Genomic DNA, 17,956 nt, shown 5'->3' on the forward strand with positions numbered 1-17,956 from the left:
ATTGATTAGGAGACAAGGTCTCTCTCTCTCACACACAACAAATGTCTTCTAAAGCACCAGTAGTAAACACTTTGTCTAATGAAATATGTGATATGGTTTAAACTGACATCAAATGAGATTTCAAACAAATGCCTAACACAATTATTACTAATACTTCTATTACTACTTCTAATAATATTACTAATACTTCCATGACCAGGTCCAAACCCTCAGTTAGTAAATCCATCATTGATTCATTCAGTGAGAGTGAATAGTCATTTTGGCTTTGCAGTCATCTTATTACTTTACCGTTTTGCATCATATTTTTTGACTCTAACTTCCTCCAATAATAAGACCATCATCAGAACTGCCACACACAACCTGTTAACCTTGAACCTAACTGAGCAAGTTTAAGATACAAGATTTCATTTCAAGATGAGCCAGTGTGGCTAAGGGGCCGAACCACTGAACAATCAACATGACCAAAACATAAATAAAAAAATCCTATGTTAGAATGTGGAGAAAGCATTTAAGTAAAGATGATAGCGAGGTAAAGCTCTGTTTTTGTTTAATTGTGTATATTGTGAAAGGTGCTGACCTGACCCTGTTCCCTCTCAACTCTATGTACAATTTTTGTGTTTTTCTGCAAGTCTCCAAGATCTTAACAGTGTTTCTAGTAGCAACAGGTTGTTATTTTAATTAAAAAGCTCTGAAACATTTTTCACCATCTACCCAGCTAAAAACAGCACACAGACAGTTAGTGACAACCTGGTAAATATTGTGTACACAGCAAAATTACCAGTGTTCAATGAACTCTGAGATTGTTAATCTAACATAAAAAGTGCTTGACATATAAACAGCAGTGATTTTGCTGTGTACAGGTCTTCTGAGTTAGAAGAGTCTGAAATGATGAAAAACTGCTTCTTCTAGTCAGCACCACGATAATACTCACCACTCCTCCATTGTTTCAGTGGTTTGTATTGGGACCTGGTTTTGCTGCCTACACCTGCAATCTCCTCTCGGGGTAGCGTCACAGGTTCACCGGTGCTATAGCCAGAGATCAATACTGCAGGGCTGGGTGTAAGGGCCAGCAGAGGCCCTTTTGTTGGAGTGCTATCTTCCACAGCTTTCTCTGTCACACTGTCCTTTCCCACCCACTCCAGTGTCCCTGGGGTGTCAGAAGGTCCAGGTGAGGATGTGGGTGGTGAGGTAATGGAGGGAGTAATAGAGGAATAAGAAGAGATGGAGTTGGTTTTAGGACTTGCCCAGAAGAAACGCCACCACTGGGCTTGTATGGGAGAAGAGAAGAGAAAGAAGATAGCAAAAGAGAGGCAAAGGGCTCCCATCCTGTTTCTCTGTCTCACGTCGATGTACAAACAAACACTGTCATATGCCAGTCCTGTGAACTGCAACTACACAATACTCCAAACTGCCATAAGTTTCCAGCTATAGGATAATGGACACTGATCTACTTGCACATGGAGAGTCCTGCAGAGGGTGTAAAGGTAAATCTCAGTAATCCAGTAGATCTGGTGCCACAAAAGATATTCTTTGGGACAACCTGCTGGCCTCTTACTGTTTTCTTATGTTCCTTTTCCTTTTATCTTCTCCTCTATCGTTATGTCCTCCCTTCCTCAGCCCGTCTCTTGCTCTGTTTGTAACTCCCTGACAGCTCTCTCCTTTTTTCCTCTCCCTCCCCTCGTCAAGCCCTGTGCAATTACTGACTCCCCCCCTCCTCTGACAATCTACAACGCTTCCAACTTGATTTTCTCTCCCTTCTTCTCTCAGACTCTCAGATTAGAGAGTTAGCTAGTTCATTATTCTTCCATCCTCCTTCTCCATTCCTCTAGCTTCTCTCCTCCCATCAGTGTGTCTGTTCTCTGCATTAAACTTGTTACCTCTTGGATTCTCGCCACACTGCATTGAACTGCCTGTCAAACCCAGCAGCAAACAAAGATGCTGATTTTGGATAAGGTGTATCATTCACAAAGAGTATAGAACAGTGTGTTTGTCCTGAGTCAGTCCTCTGGTCTCTGTTTCTACTGCTGTACAGTGTTCACCAGCTAATACCACAGAAATCTAAAAAGCAAGCACATCACGACTCATTTATCCAACAAAATAGGAATGTTCCTGAATATGAATGTGAATATTGCTTTTAATATGCTAATAATATGAATATCAATATATATTAGCAGGGAGGTTTCTTTATTAAGGAAATGGAGGTGAAGCATTTCTTATATCCATAACTGTGATTTTTTTCTATATAAAGACCTGACTCATACATATGTATGTATAGTATATAGCAGCAAACAGAAATGATTCTGCTGACAAAACAAAAGTTGTCTGCGTTTATTGTCGATGTGAATTAAGTTGGTTTGTCTGTTTGAACAACTCGCTCAGTCCAGAGAGAAATAATGGGAACGTGTTTTTTTCTATGTTCTTTTTTTCCATGTGTTTAATAGACAAGAACAAGTTCTTTGAAAAACATATCTACCGTCTTTGAAACATGTCTATGTTCTTTATGCTGTATATTTAGGGTGGCTTCACTAATAATAAACATACATTGAATAGAGCATTCATTTCTGTTATGCTTCTCTAAAAACCAGACAATGCATTAGGGCTTAACTTGATATATTGTTCATTAGTCAACTGACTAAAATTAAGATGAGAAATCAATTTAATAAGTTGGAATGAAAAAAAGCTAAATGAAGCATTTAATAAGGGTTGGCTCCGTCTGTGCTGCAGCCCACCAATCGGGGAGAGAGGCCCCATGTTGATGGTAACAAAGGCATGGCTGTTCTGTTCTAGTGTGTTTCTCTAAATGTTTGGTGATGTCCAGGATGAGGTTTCGAGTGCTTCTGAGGATGAGGCTTTGTGTGGAGGCTGATACTTTAACATTTGAGGTGTGATCACACACAGCATCACTCAAATGTGCCGTAAGAATATAAAACTATCTCGTAGATGCGATCAGAGCCTCTCACAGAATAAATGTGTAACATGCTACTCAGTTCTGCGACTGACTTATTGCATTATTAGGTTGGTGTTTTCTGAGTGCAAGCAGTGTGAAAGTAATATTTGTGAGCCATGGCCCACTTTCCTCAGCTGAAAACTTCTTGACTGTGCATACATTGTTTTGTTTGTTGTTCAGATATAAAGAGTTGAGGAGTTGATTGTGTTATAAATAATCTTTGCTGGTGTGATTACTGCAGCTGAAAAAACAATATGGCAGACATGCTTATAATCAGTGCATTTGGCACATTTTGTTGATTTATTTTTGTCATTCCATATGTGTTGCATTCTCACTTCTCATTCATATTTCCTTTGATATTGCCCTCCTTGTTCTTGCTCCTAACGGTCTCACCTGGAAATTGCTGGTTGTAATGCTATCTAGATGAAGCTGACAAAACCCTGGGAGCCATGATCCTCAGAACGCACTAAACATGTGGGAGAAAAGGGGTGGGGTGCTCTTTAATGGAGCAGATGATGGGTTTAAGATGTAAAAACAGAGGGAGGGAGAAAACTCCCCAGGGGAGAAGCTTTATTAATCGTGGATTAGCCAGGGATGAGGGGTGTGGAATGGGATGGGGTGAGGATGGGTTGCAGGGGTCAGGAAGATTGGGCAACACCCCGATGCTCCACTATAGTGAAACCTAGCATGTCATACCAATCTATTTACAGCAGCTTAGATTTGTGTACTATATAATTACAGCTCATCAACCTCCTACTAACCACTGACCCTTCCCTGGGCCTGATAGATCTGATGTAGTCAGAGGGGGTTGTCTAACTCTAATGGTTAAGTGATTTTACAAGACAAATTCAACAACAGTCCATGCTTTTTCAGGCAGTCCTAATTATTTGTTTCAGCTGCTAAACGCATTAATGTTTTACCGAGCTATAAACTGCAGAATTGAGTGTATGAATAAGATGAGAGGATGTAAGTGGTTTTTACACCACCAGGCATTAGACATCAGGTTAAAAGTAACTCGTCACTTTCATGTGCACTGCATGGTGAAACACTGCCACATTCTTATCGGTATTTTCAAACCCTCTTTTTTTTTTTTTTTCTTTGGTGACCCCATTTAGAGCCTCTGGATTCCAGGAAGAGTAACCCCTTTACCCTTCACCTCCCTCTCATCTCCCACTCTACCTAGCAACCACCAGAACTTTAAACTCTAATTGGTTTACTGTCAGAGCCAATCACATGGGGATGCTATGATTTTATTCACAGTAAAGCGGGCTGCAGTAGACAGATGGAAAATCACTGCATCAAGAGACTTCAAAATGTTTGATGCTCACAGTAATTACATAGGGGCACATAGTTTTAACCATTTGCCTCATATTGTTGATACTGATCTATTTTCCCTTAAAAACTGAAATCCTTGTCAAGCTACATGGTAAGTGGCACATTTTTGCATTCCAAAAAAAGGTCAAATATTTGTGTACAATACACTTATTGCCTATATGCAGACATTTTATTGCATATCAACCCATTATTAATATAAAATTAGCACCACAGAAGTCAGATAATAATAATAAAACCAGAAAAACAGGTTTATGAATAAAGTGCCATGTTATAGTGTTGATACTTTGCCACCCCCGTGTGGCTATAAACAGTAATGCAGGAAGAGTGAGTGTCATTCAAAAAACACTCCATGGTTCAAACTCAATCATCAATCTTATCATCAAGTCTGTTTCTAGGTTACTTCCTTTTCAAATTTTAGACTTCATATTGGATAAAATCAGGATTGAAACTGCATAGTCACCAGCTCTAAATAAATGAGACATTATGATTTTATATAAACATATTTGTGTTTAGAGGAAAAATAAAAAGAATTACAAATTGTTTTGAGGGTAATTCAGTGTATCGTGACAATAATCACTGCCAGACTGAAATTGTACGGCATTAGTTTGCAAGAAACCAAAAGTCAAATAGAAAATACAAATGATTGATAAATGGCTAAAACATCCATCTTCTGTCACTCCAAGTGGTAATAGAATGGATCCAAATTAATGGAAAAAGGAGAAATACTTAATTTACCTGCTAAATATAACCTCATCTCCTCCTCCACCTCCATTATTTATACCTGCTTCCCTATTAGATCCTTGATCAGCTGGAGCCTATATCTTTTGGTGAAAGGCAGGGGACACCTTGACATCCATCCATCCATCCATCCATCCTTCTATACCCGCTTTTCCTGTTCAAGGTCACGGGGATCAGCTGGAGCCTATCCCAGCTCTCTCTCGGGTGGAAGGCAGGGGTACACCCTGGACAGGTCACCAGTCTGTCGCAGGGCCGTATTATAACATTTTAACATTAATTTAAATGAACACATTGCATGACATGTCAGTGAAGTGGTACTTCAGGTCATCTAATAGGCCTGTCAGGGTGTATCAGACAAAAAAAGGTTATGCTTTCCCACTCTAGAACCAGAGAAACACCACACCTACATGTAAACAATTACCGACTCTTTTAATATAGTCCTTTATAATTTACCCATACACAGCATCTGTGCCAAATTAAAGGGCAGAGCTACAGCAAGGATGAACTGTGTGGGATAAAAGCCCTGCTAATAGTATTTATGCAACTCAAGTGTTAACTGAAAGATGGTGGACAGAGCTATCACATGTCCTGCTTTCTGTGTGTTCAAAAGTCCTACGTGTGTGCGTGTGTGTGTGTGAGGGTGTGTGTGTGTGTGTGTGTGTGTGAGGGTGTGTGTGTGTGTGTGTGTGTGTGTGTGTGTGTGTGTGTGTGTGTGTGTTCTTGGTTTTGTGCCACTCTGCCAATTAGAGCGAAAGATGTTTTGGCTCACTGGTCAGAGTTTTTGTGCCAGAATAACACAAAAATTCATTTATTATGCTCTAGAGATGCCAACAATTGAAAAAGCTCTTACAACTTTTTCTTTCTCACTTAATAATTTACAAACAAACAAATAAATTCCTAATTGATTAATTAGTAATTCATCAGAAAAAGGTCAACAGAGAGGACCTGTTCTTAGATAACAAAATATGCACATTTTCTCACTTGTACACATGCACACTGTAGACACGAGGCGAGTAATCAATGAATCCTGTGTTGCAAACTTTTTCTCATGCACCTCCCCCCCTGCCTCCTGCCTATCCTTTTTTCCCTCCTCCTTTCATTTCATATTTGAAGACCATGTTCAGTCAGGAAATGTTGGAAAGACTGGCCTAAAAAAGGCTGTTGGGCCATGGGAAAGTAACATTATGATGATGTGGAGTAGTGAGTCATTTTCCACATTTAGTAAACTACAGTGCTATATCCATCAGAAACATGGTTGATAAAGCTAATACACTGTCCAGAAACTAGACAAAGCTTCAGGAAAGCACAGTGCTACAAATACCAAGTGGAAATCTGAACTTTGGCTGTTGCTAAAATGACAACATGAAAAAAAAAAGAGGAAAGGACAAAATAAAAATCTCAGAATATAATGAAAGGACCATGCCTTTCAGGTCTTTTCTACCTTGCATTTCCTAAATCATAGGAAAAAACACTTAATTTCTTACCAGTGTAAAACAGGTTAGATAGACAGATTGATACTAGCTGATGTATCATAACACACAAAAGAGGAAGGATCTTTTTCATATTTGTAATTTACAACTACATCACTGAGGGGCAGCAACACTTCTAGCTGTGGCTGTGCACACAGTTAAGGTTGAGTGGTGACGGGGCGGGGTGTCCAGAGATGGCATATGACAGACAAAGAATGTCAGGAATCTCATAGATTATGTTAAATATGCACATGCAGATGAACAGTGACACGTGCTTACACCCTTTGAACCTGGAGCTCAAACCTTCAACCTCAGTGAAGACCTGCAGGCAATGAGGGATTGGTGAAGAGAACTACTAATACCTGGTAGTAACTTCCTTAAACACATACACACCTGGCGGTGTACTGGCTGTTTATCACCATTATCTTAACAGTAGTAGTAGATGTAGAACTATTAGTAAAAGCAGCAGCTGATGTGTAAGGCTATTTTTCTTAGCATGGGAAAAGAGGGGGAGAAGAATAAGAGAGAGGCAGAAGAAGAGAAAAGAGGCAGACTCAGTCCGAGGGCTAGTTGTGGTCTAGCAAATGTTAGCTTGCTAGTTTTGCTTATTTAGACAAAACATTAAAGCTGTGATGTTGCAACTTAAGCTAGTAGTACGAGACTCAGTCCAGTCACCTCTGCCCGGTCCTCCCTTTGATATGCCTTTGCTTTGCAGTTCCTGCTCCGTCCCACTCTGCACAGCTCTTCAGCTAGTCATTGTTTAGAAATTCCAATAAATAAGAGGTTTCGAAACAGGCAGTGTAGGTGAAATTCACTGGCCAAAACAAAATTACTTTTTAATGTTATTTGAGTAACAGCAGTAATTTTAGTTTTATAACATAGTGTAATTATAACACAAATGACGAAGAGTCAGCCAGTTATTAGTTATACAGCAATGTGTGCCTATTGCCACCATAGGCTACAGGTTATACCACCATATAAGGCTGTAGTAGCAAAATATCTGCATGTACTGAAATGAGTAACAAGCGATTTGATTCCTTCAGGAATTGAGTTTTAATTGGTCAAAAGAAGATTTTGTTAATCTCTTTCAATAGTTACATAGTCCTTAGTTGTATAGACACCTGATTTTTTTGTTTTTGTTTTGTTTTTCCAGTGAAATTGTACAAATGATGCAATTAAAAAGGCTAACATAATCTTGTAAAGTTTTTATAGTAAATGCACTTGGTCAAATTTTCATACTGTATCTAGAAACATTAGCATTTACTGTACTTGGAGTTGTGTTTCTGGCCACTTTATTATACTAAAGTTCAACATAGGCTACACTCTCCTATTAACTGTATCCCCACTAGCTTAGTAAAATGTCTGGTAAATACCTGGTTAGCAGCAAAATGCACCATTATGTTCATTAACTAATCGCTAACTTTGTCTAACATGCAGTCAATGCATCAAAAGCTTTTTGAGTCAAAAACAGTAACACTGTGTAACATAAAACCAATAAAATCTGCTGATAGACCTTACAGCATGGGGGAGGTATTGTACAGAGCTGCATGACACTTATGAGTAGGACTCTTAACATTAAACAGTAAATTGGCCCATTATTAATAAAAAAATAAGTTAGTGCAGGTATAAGGCAAATTTACCTTGAGAGAAGACAACATGAGTGCTGTTGGTTTAACGGTTTACAGTTTGCTCTACAGGTTGTTCAGAATTCAATAATAAACCTCCATGGCTAACGTGAAAGGTGAACTTCTGACCTCAAGCACATGGTCTACATGCACACATATTACGCATACACACAAGTTCACTCAGTGCCAGACTGTAATGCCTACAACATATTTCAGATAAATGAACGCACTGTTAGAAGCTGTTAGGAGGTCAAAGGTGAACATCTGCAGATGGACAGTTTCCATTACATCAAGTGTCACTGGCTTTCACTCCAGCCCACCCATGCAAACCCCGTGTCACCCTTATTTCACCCACATCGGACACACACTGGGAGAGACAGATTCAGAAAGAAGGTGACACATCATTCAGTGTGCAGCTGAATGCTTTTTTATGCTAGTGCCTGTGAGATAAGTGGGACAGCTGGACACATACAAAGTGATGAGACAGAAAGACAGGTGGACACAAACTAATGCCCACTACCATCTCTAAACCCCCTCTAAATTACTAAATGACTGTACATTTTTGCAAGCTTATTTTGTTGCATATTACTATGCTTGATTCTACATTAAATATAATAAAATAACATATTTGCCATGAACTTAAACCGACCGTCTTCGCTTATTTGTCCTACATTACAACTGATTTATTCTGCATTGACAATGTTAATGTTTTCTGGAATTTTAATTTGAGTAAGTGTATGAATGAAAGGAGCAAATACATCATCACATTTTTAAGGAGCATTTTCTATGAATAAGATTATATCACATAGAATGTTTTACATTAAAGCTCTTGTTTTAAGAAAACTTCATCTACATGCAAAATGTCTGAGCCAGTCAAGCAATTAGTTCCTCTAAATACGTGGTATCATGGATACAGTACAAGTTGCCAGAATATTTGCATCCGCCTATGTCCTGAATATGCATGTATAAAGCATAGGCCTTTGAATGCAAGGCTGTGTGTGTGTGTGTGTGTGTGTGTGTGTGTGTGTGTGTGTGTGCGTGTGTGTGTGTGTGTGTGTGCAAGTTGGGTTTTGGGGGTGTTTGCTCAGCTGCGAGTGTTCTTCTTAGAGCAAACAGCTTCTTGCATCGACTGATCTCCTCCAATACGAATGTTAATGAAACAAATAGGGGGCACATTAAAGGGGAAGATGTGGGGTTTTTTTCAGTTAATCCCACTGAGCAGCCTTGATACAACAAACAAATGCATTCCTGGCACTGTCAGGAGTTTTGGACAGTGGGTACAGTCCTACAGGTGACTCCTGCTTGTATAGTTTGACATTGTGTAATGTGACATTTGACGGGAACTGTGTGGTATAAAAGACGCCTTCAGAGAAATGTCACAGGAAAATATTATCTCATGTTTGCTCCACAGTGCTTCTGGCAGTGTACCATCTATTGACATGCACCCACTGAACCCTCCCCACAAAATTCACTATTGTCTACAACTTCAGAAATCAAATGTTGCACTGTGTGTTTTTTCCTTTGTCCCTTTTCTGTCTGTTCATCTGTAGAGATTGATACACTGAGAGATCTGCTGCAAGACAAGTGGAGATGTTATTGTTTGAATGCTGGTGTGAAATTTAGAGTCACCAGTTAACCTAACTGCATGTCTCTGGCCTGTGGGAGTACCTGGAAATAACCCACGCAGACACAGGGAGAACATGCAAATTGCTCCAGCTTTCTCCCACAATCTTGCAACGACATGCAGCTTGGGGCTTGTCTAATTAGTGACTCTAAACTGCCCATATGTGTGAATGTGAGTATGAGTCTTTGTCTGTTTCTTTAGGAGAATCTCACTTCCCTTTCTTTATCTGTCCTTGGTTGACTTGAAAGTCGTTCAGGACCGCCACAGTGAGGGACATCCCAAAGTTCTTATTTTGCAGGTGCAAAAAGCCTGCCTGGAGAAGCTATAACTGATAATTCATGGGCACATCCTTTGTGGAAGTCTGCATGTCTCTTAAAACTTGTCTTGTGGCTCCTCTGTCCTTGCTTCTTTTCCTTACATTCTTTGTGGGTGGGATGCAAGATGATGCAAGGAAAAGACACAAATGAGGGAAATGTGGATGCAAGTAGTGACGTTTCACCCTATGTGTCAATCCTGTGATAAACTGGCGATCTGTCCAGGGTGTACACCTGTCATGTCTAATCTAAAGGTAAATAATAAAGGGGTAGCTGTGTCAATGGATATAAAAAAACATACATGAAAGCATCTTAGGGGAAAACTGATATGTGAGTTTCTTTCAAAACACCCCCCTAAAAAAAACAAAAGTAAATAAGCATCAAAATAAAAGTGCCAGAATAGTAAATATCTTGTTTACATCATAATGAGGGTCAACACAGACTGTGACACAATTAAACCAAATTAAGGTCATTTCAGCTTGTCATTTGGTTTCTACTGAACGTCCTACAAAAATGTCAGCATATTAAGAATATTGTGATTCATGAGTAAGATATTTCTGTTCTATATGATATGCTATTTGAGTTTTCCAGATTCTCCAATTAAATTCCACTGGAGTTGTGCCAGTAATACAGACAGATTTATCTTTAAACCGACTGTGTGTGTGTGTGTGTGCGTGCGTGTGTGTGTGTGTGCGTGCGTGCATGCGTGTGTGTGTGTGCGTGCGTGCGTGCGTGCGTGTGTGTGTGTGTGTGTGTGTTTGAGCAGAAACTGTTCCTCTGCAAATATGCCACAGACTCAAAAATGCAAAAGCATTCCTGGCCATAAACACAAACACACTCAGAAATACAGCGGACTTTCAACCTTCCCCTTTTAAACCTCAAAGTGAGCCAGAGAACATGTTGTGCATATTGCATGTCAGAGCAGTTACTTACAAAAAGCAGCCAGGACCAGTTAAATTAAGGAAAGCAGAGGAGGATTAGAGCACTTTAAAGTCTTTAGGGGTCCCTGTATGTCAGGTTTATGAAGCAGGATTACAAAGTTATCTGGATAACTTTGGTTAGAAAAAAGAAGTTTTTCATTCTCTGAATCACACCAGTCAGGTTATTATTGTCTGTCTGTATATTCATATGTGTCTGTATTTGCAACAATAAGAGAATCTTAGATAGACTGTAATATTAAGATAATTATAGGCAGGAAAATAAGACCAACTCCCAAATGATCTGATTAGATTCTGCACTTGAAACCTTATTAACACCCCATTAGTAACTGAAACTTGTTCTACAAGTATTAACTTGTGCACATTTTAACTTCACATTTGCGAGTATGTTCACGTATAGAGCCCATGTAAAAATCTCAAATAACAACCATAAAGTTTGCACATAACAAAATGTTAATATTCTCCTCAAGTAAATTAACTCTTACAGATCTCTCTCTTAGCAAAAAGACCTTCTTTGTATGTTTCTTGCCCCAAAGCATACCTAGTGCAGAACGGGCACACAATGATAACGATTCATAACTCGAACATCATTTTTTTAAACAGTAACCATGGCGATGATGTGCCCAAACAACAACAGAGACCAGTGGCAGTCAAATGGTTGCTGTCAAAAACCATTACACTAAGAACTGTACATCTTAACGCATTAGCTCTGATGTTGGTCTAGGTTCCTCTGCAACAGTACAATAGCAGCACTTGTCATTTAACATAAACACACACTGTTCTGCTGTATGCTATAATGGAAACTGAAGTTGGAGAGCTCCATCTTCTCATGGAGCATCACATCATGGAAAATACGAGATAGGTTTTAATGGCAAGTGAAAAGACCTCAAAAGAAACGCCCATTCTTCTTTTTTCATGTTTCCAGTGAGAGATTTGAGTTTCCAGTGTTTTCCATTAAAATCCTCTAGAGCCGACCGTTAAACATATACAGCAATGACACCTTTTACAGTTGGCCCATTGTGCCCAGCTGTGTTCAAATCAAAGTCACTCTGGTTCAGTGAGCACATTCCAGACAGGACCCGGCTGCACTGAGGGCGTCTCTAATGTACTGGAGACATTTAGGTAAAGCTTCTTTCATAAAGCCCTGTGATGTTCTTCCCTGCCAGACTCATAAAAGACTAAATGGTGGTGGGAAGTTATACCAGAAACATCAGAGGCCAAATTAGGTTAAGAGTAAAGGCTCATAGGTAACACTGAAAACAGATAAATGAACATTAAATATTTCAGAAAACCTACATATGATATTTGTCAGTGTTATCTAGAAAGTTCATGAACTGAACATTCAGCAACTGACAGAACAAAATGATAGCCATAATTGAGGATTATAACCCTAAAGGGACTAAAATGTTTAACAGTAAAACAATGTGACATGGCGCTACTGTACTGACAAGAATCTGATCCAAAACTGACTCCTACTGGGCTCAACTCATAATCATTTATATTGGTTAAGCATGGAATCCATTCAGGCCAACTCAACCAGTGGTAAATACAAAGTGAAGGGTCCTGGAGTAGGAGTAAGAGTATTTGTTGGTGGGGAACAGAGTGAAGTGCAGAATGTCTGGAAACAGGAAACTCAAACTAAATCCACTGAAAGCCAGTTTAAGTGCTAAAGCAATGATAATGTGTAAATATGGTCCACACATAAAATTCTGTACATTTGAAATGAATAAACAATGAATCTGGGGAGTGTTTTCAAAAAGGCCACAGAAATGTTGTCTTATTTCAAAAAAAGATGTTTTTAAAATTTTAAATAGATCTGATTCACTGTGGCTGTAGTCTGAGGTTCACCCTGCAACTGGGCTCATAACAACAGCTGTGCAAGGATTGTCAACAAGTTGGGATTTCATGCCACATATACATTTGTATGGTAATGCTCCGAGGTGTTTCCTCTCCAGTGCACTTGCTGTTTGTTTGAGAAAATCTGAGAAAGACAATGTGATTTTGGAGAGAAAGAACTGACCTTAGATTCAGTGTTTTATGGTTTACAGCAAGTGTAAATGCCTCGGGTTAGAAATTTAGGTAGTAATTCTCCTAAACCCCAGATCACTATCAGTCACAGGGATTACTACCTGAACTTAAATAGACAGGTTGCATGGTCTTCTACTCCTCTGTTGACCTTTCTTATCTGCAGCCATTTGTTATGAACATACACACTAGTACAAAGCAGGTATGCATGTTATTTAGAAATGTGGTTACCTAAACACATATCCAAGAAACTGAAGATATCAGGTTTTTCTATTGCCACCGATGTGAAAAACAAGTTTTAGCAACTCATCTTACTGGAGCAGGTCCACTATAACTGCATGTAAATGACAACATGTTTTTTTTTTTTTACATAACCACAGTGAATGATCTTCAAATTGTCACTTTTTTACAAAAATTGCACACAGAGGAGATTGTGGTTACAGTTAGTATCTGTAGTGCAATCACACAAAGAGATACAAGGACAAAATACCAACAGGTAGTGGAAAGGTTGTAGAGGAGAATGTCTGACACGTGATTCATGAGTTTACATCAGACGACTTCCCATAAAACACTGAATCTAAGATCAGTTCTTTCTTTCCAAAATCAGCAATCACACCTACAAATGTCATTAAACTGGTCTGAAGTGTATTCTCAAGATCCCACTTCACAACCCTGACTAACACCCCTGTCCTCCACCTACACTGTCTTTCTCAGAGTTTCTCAAACAAACAGCAAGTGCACTGGAGAGGAAACGCCTCGGAGCATTACCATACAAATGAAACACTTCATTTCTCACCCTGGTGCAGCGTTTGACTTGTCTGCCACTTCCATTCCCATTTCATTGTGTACACACACACACACACACACACACAGGATGAGGAGGGTAGAGAAAGCTTGGCCTATACAAACAAACTGTATGAGCTGTATAAGAAGAGCCTCCATGCTGGGAGAACTACATGGAGCCACAGTGGTAGACAGAGGTGTGAAAATGGAAATGGAAAGTGGGGGCTGACCCTATTTTGTAATGTGTTTGTGAAAAAGCAGAGGATGACTGATGAAATTAAACTGCAGCAACTTTGATGACAGAAAAAACTAAAGATGCTAAGGTTTGGGAGAAATCCGTGCCTCATAGTCCATGTTGGGCTATGAAAGAGTATCTAAGTCTGCTAAGTGAAAAGGGTCTTCAGTGGGCTCACGTGAAGCATTCTGCCAAACAGTGAAATGGCATAAAGTGTCTCAGAAAACAAAACCTTTGAAGTTTCCTGCCTCAAAGCAGCTTTAATGATTTTTGACATCTTTTACAACTTTTTTTGACTTTAATCAATCTTTTTTAAGTCAATATCACAGTGATAGTGATGTGCCCTGATGAACATATATACTGTACTGTATATTGACATATTACTTTTGTGCAATATGTATGCACTTGTTAAAGGGTTAAAGCCATACAACGCTGGGAAGGAGCTGCAGCCGCTCGAATCTTACCTTCTGTAACCTGCAGGGCAGTGGCCAACCAGCACAACAGGACCAGAGGCAGAGAAAGACACCACCTGAAGAAATAACACAGAGAGTGGTTGTAGTAAAAGTGTATTATTGCAGGCAGACAACATTCATTTAAATTGCTGCAAGTTAGTGTTGTGTCAGTTTGGAATTTGTAAATAAAAACAAGCGCCAAGAGAGAAATTTCTGCTCAGGTCCACTCTGGGATGGAACTTAAATACCTTATGAATAAAGCCATTTATTATTCAGTATGGTAGTATTTCGTTTGCCTTACCCTTGAAACATTTTAGCGATTCTGTGAATAAAAATCCAGTTTTGAAGTGAAGTGTATATGTGGGATATAATTCCGTGGTTCCTCTGCCTCACCGAGCAGACCTGAAGTCACGCTGCCTCTCTCTCCTCTCTCTGTCGCTGTCTCTCAGTACAAAGGCGCTCTCAGTTTGGAGCTGAGTGACTCTAAGGCCCACAGAGTTGAGAAATCTGACTCCTTTGGAGGAACCCCCCCCCACTCACTGGACCCTCTCTTCTAACCTGCTGCCGCTTAAGTCAATCTCCTTGCAGTAATGATGATATGGTGTTGGTTTATGGCTGTCACATAAATTAAATCTATTTATCTGTTTCTAGAATTGTTTTCCTAATTATCTCCAGACCATGTTATTGCATGATAAGTTATATTAGACCACTTTTAAATAAACTGAAATGTAAGTCATTTCAAACAAATGTAGCATTTAAAGTCAAACCCTGCCAGACCCACTGCCACACTGATCATACTGATTCTAAACGCTGTTGAGAGTCACAGTAGCCACAAACATCTGTAAGAAACCCCTCTAAGTCAGTGTTTGATTTTTTTTTTTTTTTTTTTTTATTTTTCATTCAACAGCAGCCCAAAGAAATTACTTCACCTTACTTTTCCCAAGCCAACAGAAACTTCAGGGGTCACTGAGGTTACAGGGAGTTTCTTATCCATGTTGTGATGTTAACACCCCACGTTTAGCAGATGCTCTGTCTCTCTCTCTGCCTTTGCAAACCATTTTCCCCCCTGAAGTGCTTGTGTTTTCCTTCAATATCCCTTCTGTCAAAAAACTGCTGTGTAGTCAAAGCTTCAGCTTCAGTGACTGGAAGGTCAGGGGAGGCTGTGGGAAGATGATGGTTCAGTGATGAACATGTTGTAGAACCTGTGATTGCTGATCGTAAACAACAAGGGGCTAATGACAGGCAGTGAAAACCACTAGGAAACCCAGTTGGAGTCGCAGTGTAGAAACTGCACAGTTACATTGTACCTGTTAGATTCTGCTAATACGCTGACGCACATGTATGAACAGTAAAAAACTTAAGTAGCTCAGAGCAGAGCACAGCTCAGATTTATGGGAATTACAAGGGGAGTTACAAGGGGAGTTATAATCTGTGCAATAGTTGTCTACAAATGTGAGCCTTATTGTATCTGCACATTCAGTTGGATTTATCCACTGACCATCGTAAATATCTGTGCATCATTTCACGCCAAATTTTCCAATGGATTTTGAAATATTTTAGTGAAAAAGTGAAAACTTGGTTGATGACACCAGCAAGGCCAACAAAAACTAACCAATTTCCAATATTAAGTCCAAAGCTGTCTAGTCTTTCCTCTCACAGGGTTCAACCAAACTATAGGCTAATCAGCAGGTTACAGGGCATTTGCCCTTCACGTTAACACAATGGAAATGTGAATTGATCACACATAATCACTATTAATTATCACATTTTACAGCAGATGATTATTAGCAAGAAATGAGTGTACAGTATAGAGAAATAAATTCATTTCAGTTGTCAAAACTATTGCTTTACAACTACCCTGGCCTGGGACAAAACAAGCACTGTGGACTTGACTGTCAACAAAAGTCAATATGATTTAGTTCGTCCTGGTAACTGACACACACACAGACACCCAGGTGTTTGTAAGCAGTTGTAACAGCAATGTCTGTGGTTTTATTGCTTTCTTTTTCCTGTTTACTGACTTGCTGTCAAATACAATCCCAAAATGACACTTTACAATCAAAGATCATGGCAGATCTTAGATTTACAGCTTCTAAATAAAACTGTAATGTTTTACTACTTACTGAAGAAACACACCCATGAACTGCTGTAATACAAATATACTGTATACATCTATTTGTTTTTATTTGGGGCATTTCATAGAGGATACTAATTGCATGATGAACTGCTATCCAACTTGAAGATAGGCAATAGAAACAAGAAATTCTTTAAAGGCTTGCAGAACTTGAATGGTACAATCTCCCAGTAAAACGAGGCATCTGCAAACCCTTCATTTTTCCCTCTTGTTTTTCTTCAGTAAATGTGAACTTTTTTTTATCCAGTGACATTTGTGGTCATTGAATTCTGTATGTAGATCCTGGGGAGAGGACAAGACTGTCATTGTGGAAACAATAAAGTGTCAAAATAGGTTAGCTGTTCTGAATCTTAGCACAGGAAAGTCTATAACTAAATAAGGATTAAGCATCACAGGCATCGGGCAGTGTAGCAGGGCTGCAGTTCGGACAGCGATCAGAGAATCAGGCTGGGTTAGATGTTGTTGTTCTGTGTGTGCTGACCCAGCTAACCGCTCGGCAGGACAAACAGGAAGGCATTTATCCTGGGCCAAGTTTCCCTACAGCTTCTTACTGCAGCTCCAAGATTGTCTTTGTTCTTTTATGAGGCAAGAACAATGCCGATTTTAGGATTTAGGAAACGGAGCATGTGCCATTTGTGTAATAAATGACAGTAATTCAGCTCGGCTCTCATCTGGGTCACTCAGGAATGGTTCACATCTGACAAGAATGTATCACCTACTGGATCTATGTTACAAAATAATTATTTTCTTACTATTATTAAGCTTTTTACATAGGATACAGTTACATAAAAAAGAGAAACCTTTCAGCAGTGATAATAACATACATTAAGACATAAACCTGAAATGAGATCTTTCTAAAATCTCTGAAAAAGCAGTTTTAGATTCCATAAAACAATGTTTATGGAACAATGCAGTCCACTTCATCATTCATAAGATTCAGTGTTCCTTGAGAGGTTTCTACTTACATGCAGTATGTTCTGGCTCCATTGGTCTTTTAATAGTCCATATCATTTAGAAGAGTTTGTCTTTATACTTAAAGCACCTCAAAGTAATTTAACAAAATTAGTAAATATTATTATAGTTTTTAATTTAATTTAGTGTACACTAAATGTGTATTATTATGATGTTAATGTATGTTCCAGTACATTATATTTTCATCCAAAGACTGATGCCTGTGTACTAACTCCACTGTAGATAACGTTCCTGTGTTAGCAAAAGAGCAAAGACGTGTTTTTTCTGACTCTGCGTTGGGACAAAAAACTTTTTTTTCAGCCACATGATTCAAATGTGTAACAGATCAGGAGCACAAACTGGGGCAAATCCACACTGTAGTTGTA

The 17,956-nt window shown here is 39.1% G+C and overlaps 1 protein-coding gene across 6 annotated transcripts in view; it reads right to left on the reverse strand.

The window, feature by feature from the left end:
• Positions 1-14,935, reverse strand: part of col15a1b (collagen, type XV, alpha 1b) — a 45,570-nt gene extending 30,635 nt beyond the window's left edge. For all 6 annotated transcript variants that reach the window (XM_026312721.1, XM_026312723.1, XM_026312722.1 and 3 more), the window contains exons 1-2: positions 14,787-14,935; positions 14,498-14,562 (exon numbers count right to left, since the gene is read on the reverse strand). In XM_026312721.1, the coding sequence (XP_026168506.1) occupies positions 14,498-14,562; positions 14,787-14,797 (76 nt within the window). In that variant the 5' untranslated portion in view covers positions 14,798-14,935. The remainder of the gene's footprint in view (positions 1-14,497; positions 14,563-14,786) is intronic.
• Between the last annotated feature and the right edge of the window lie 3,021 nt (positions 14,936-17,956).

Source organism: Mastacembelus armatus, chromosome 17 (assembly GCF_900324485.2).
Source record: "Mastacembelus armatus chromosome 17, fMasArm1.2, whole genome shotgun sequence".
Classification (NCBI taxonomy): Eukaryota; Metazoa; Chordata; class Actinopteri; order Synbranchiformes; family Mastacembelidae; genus Mastacembelus; species Mastacembelus armatus.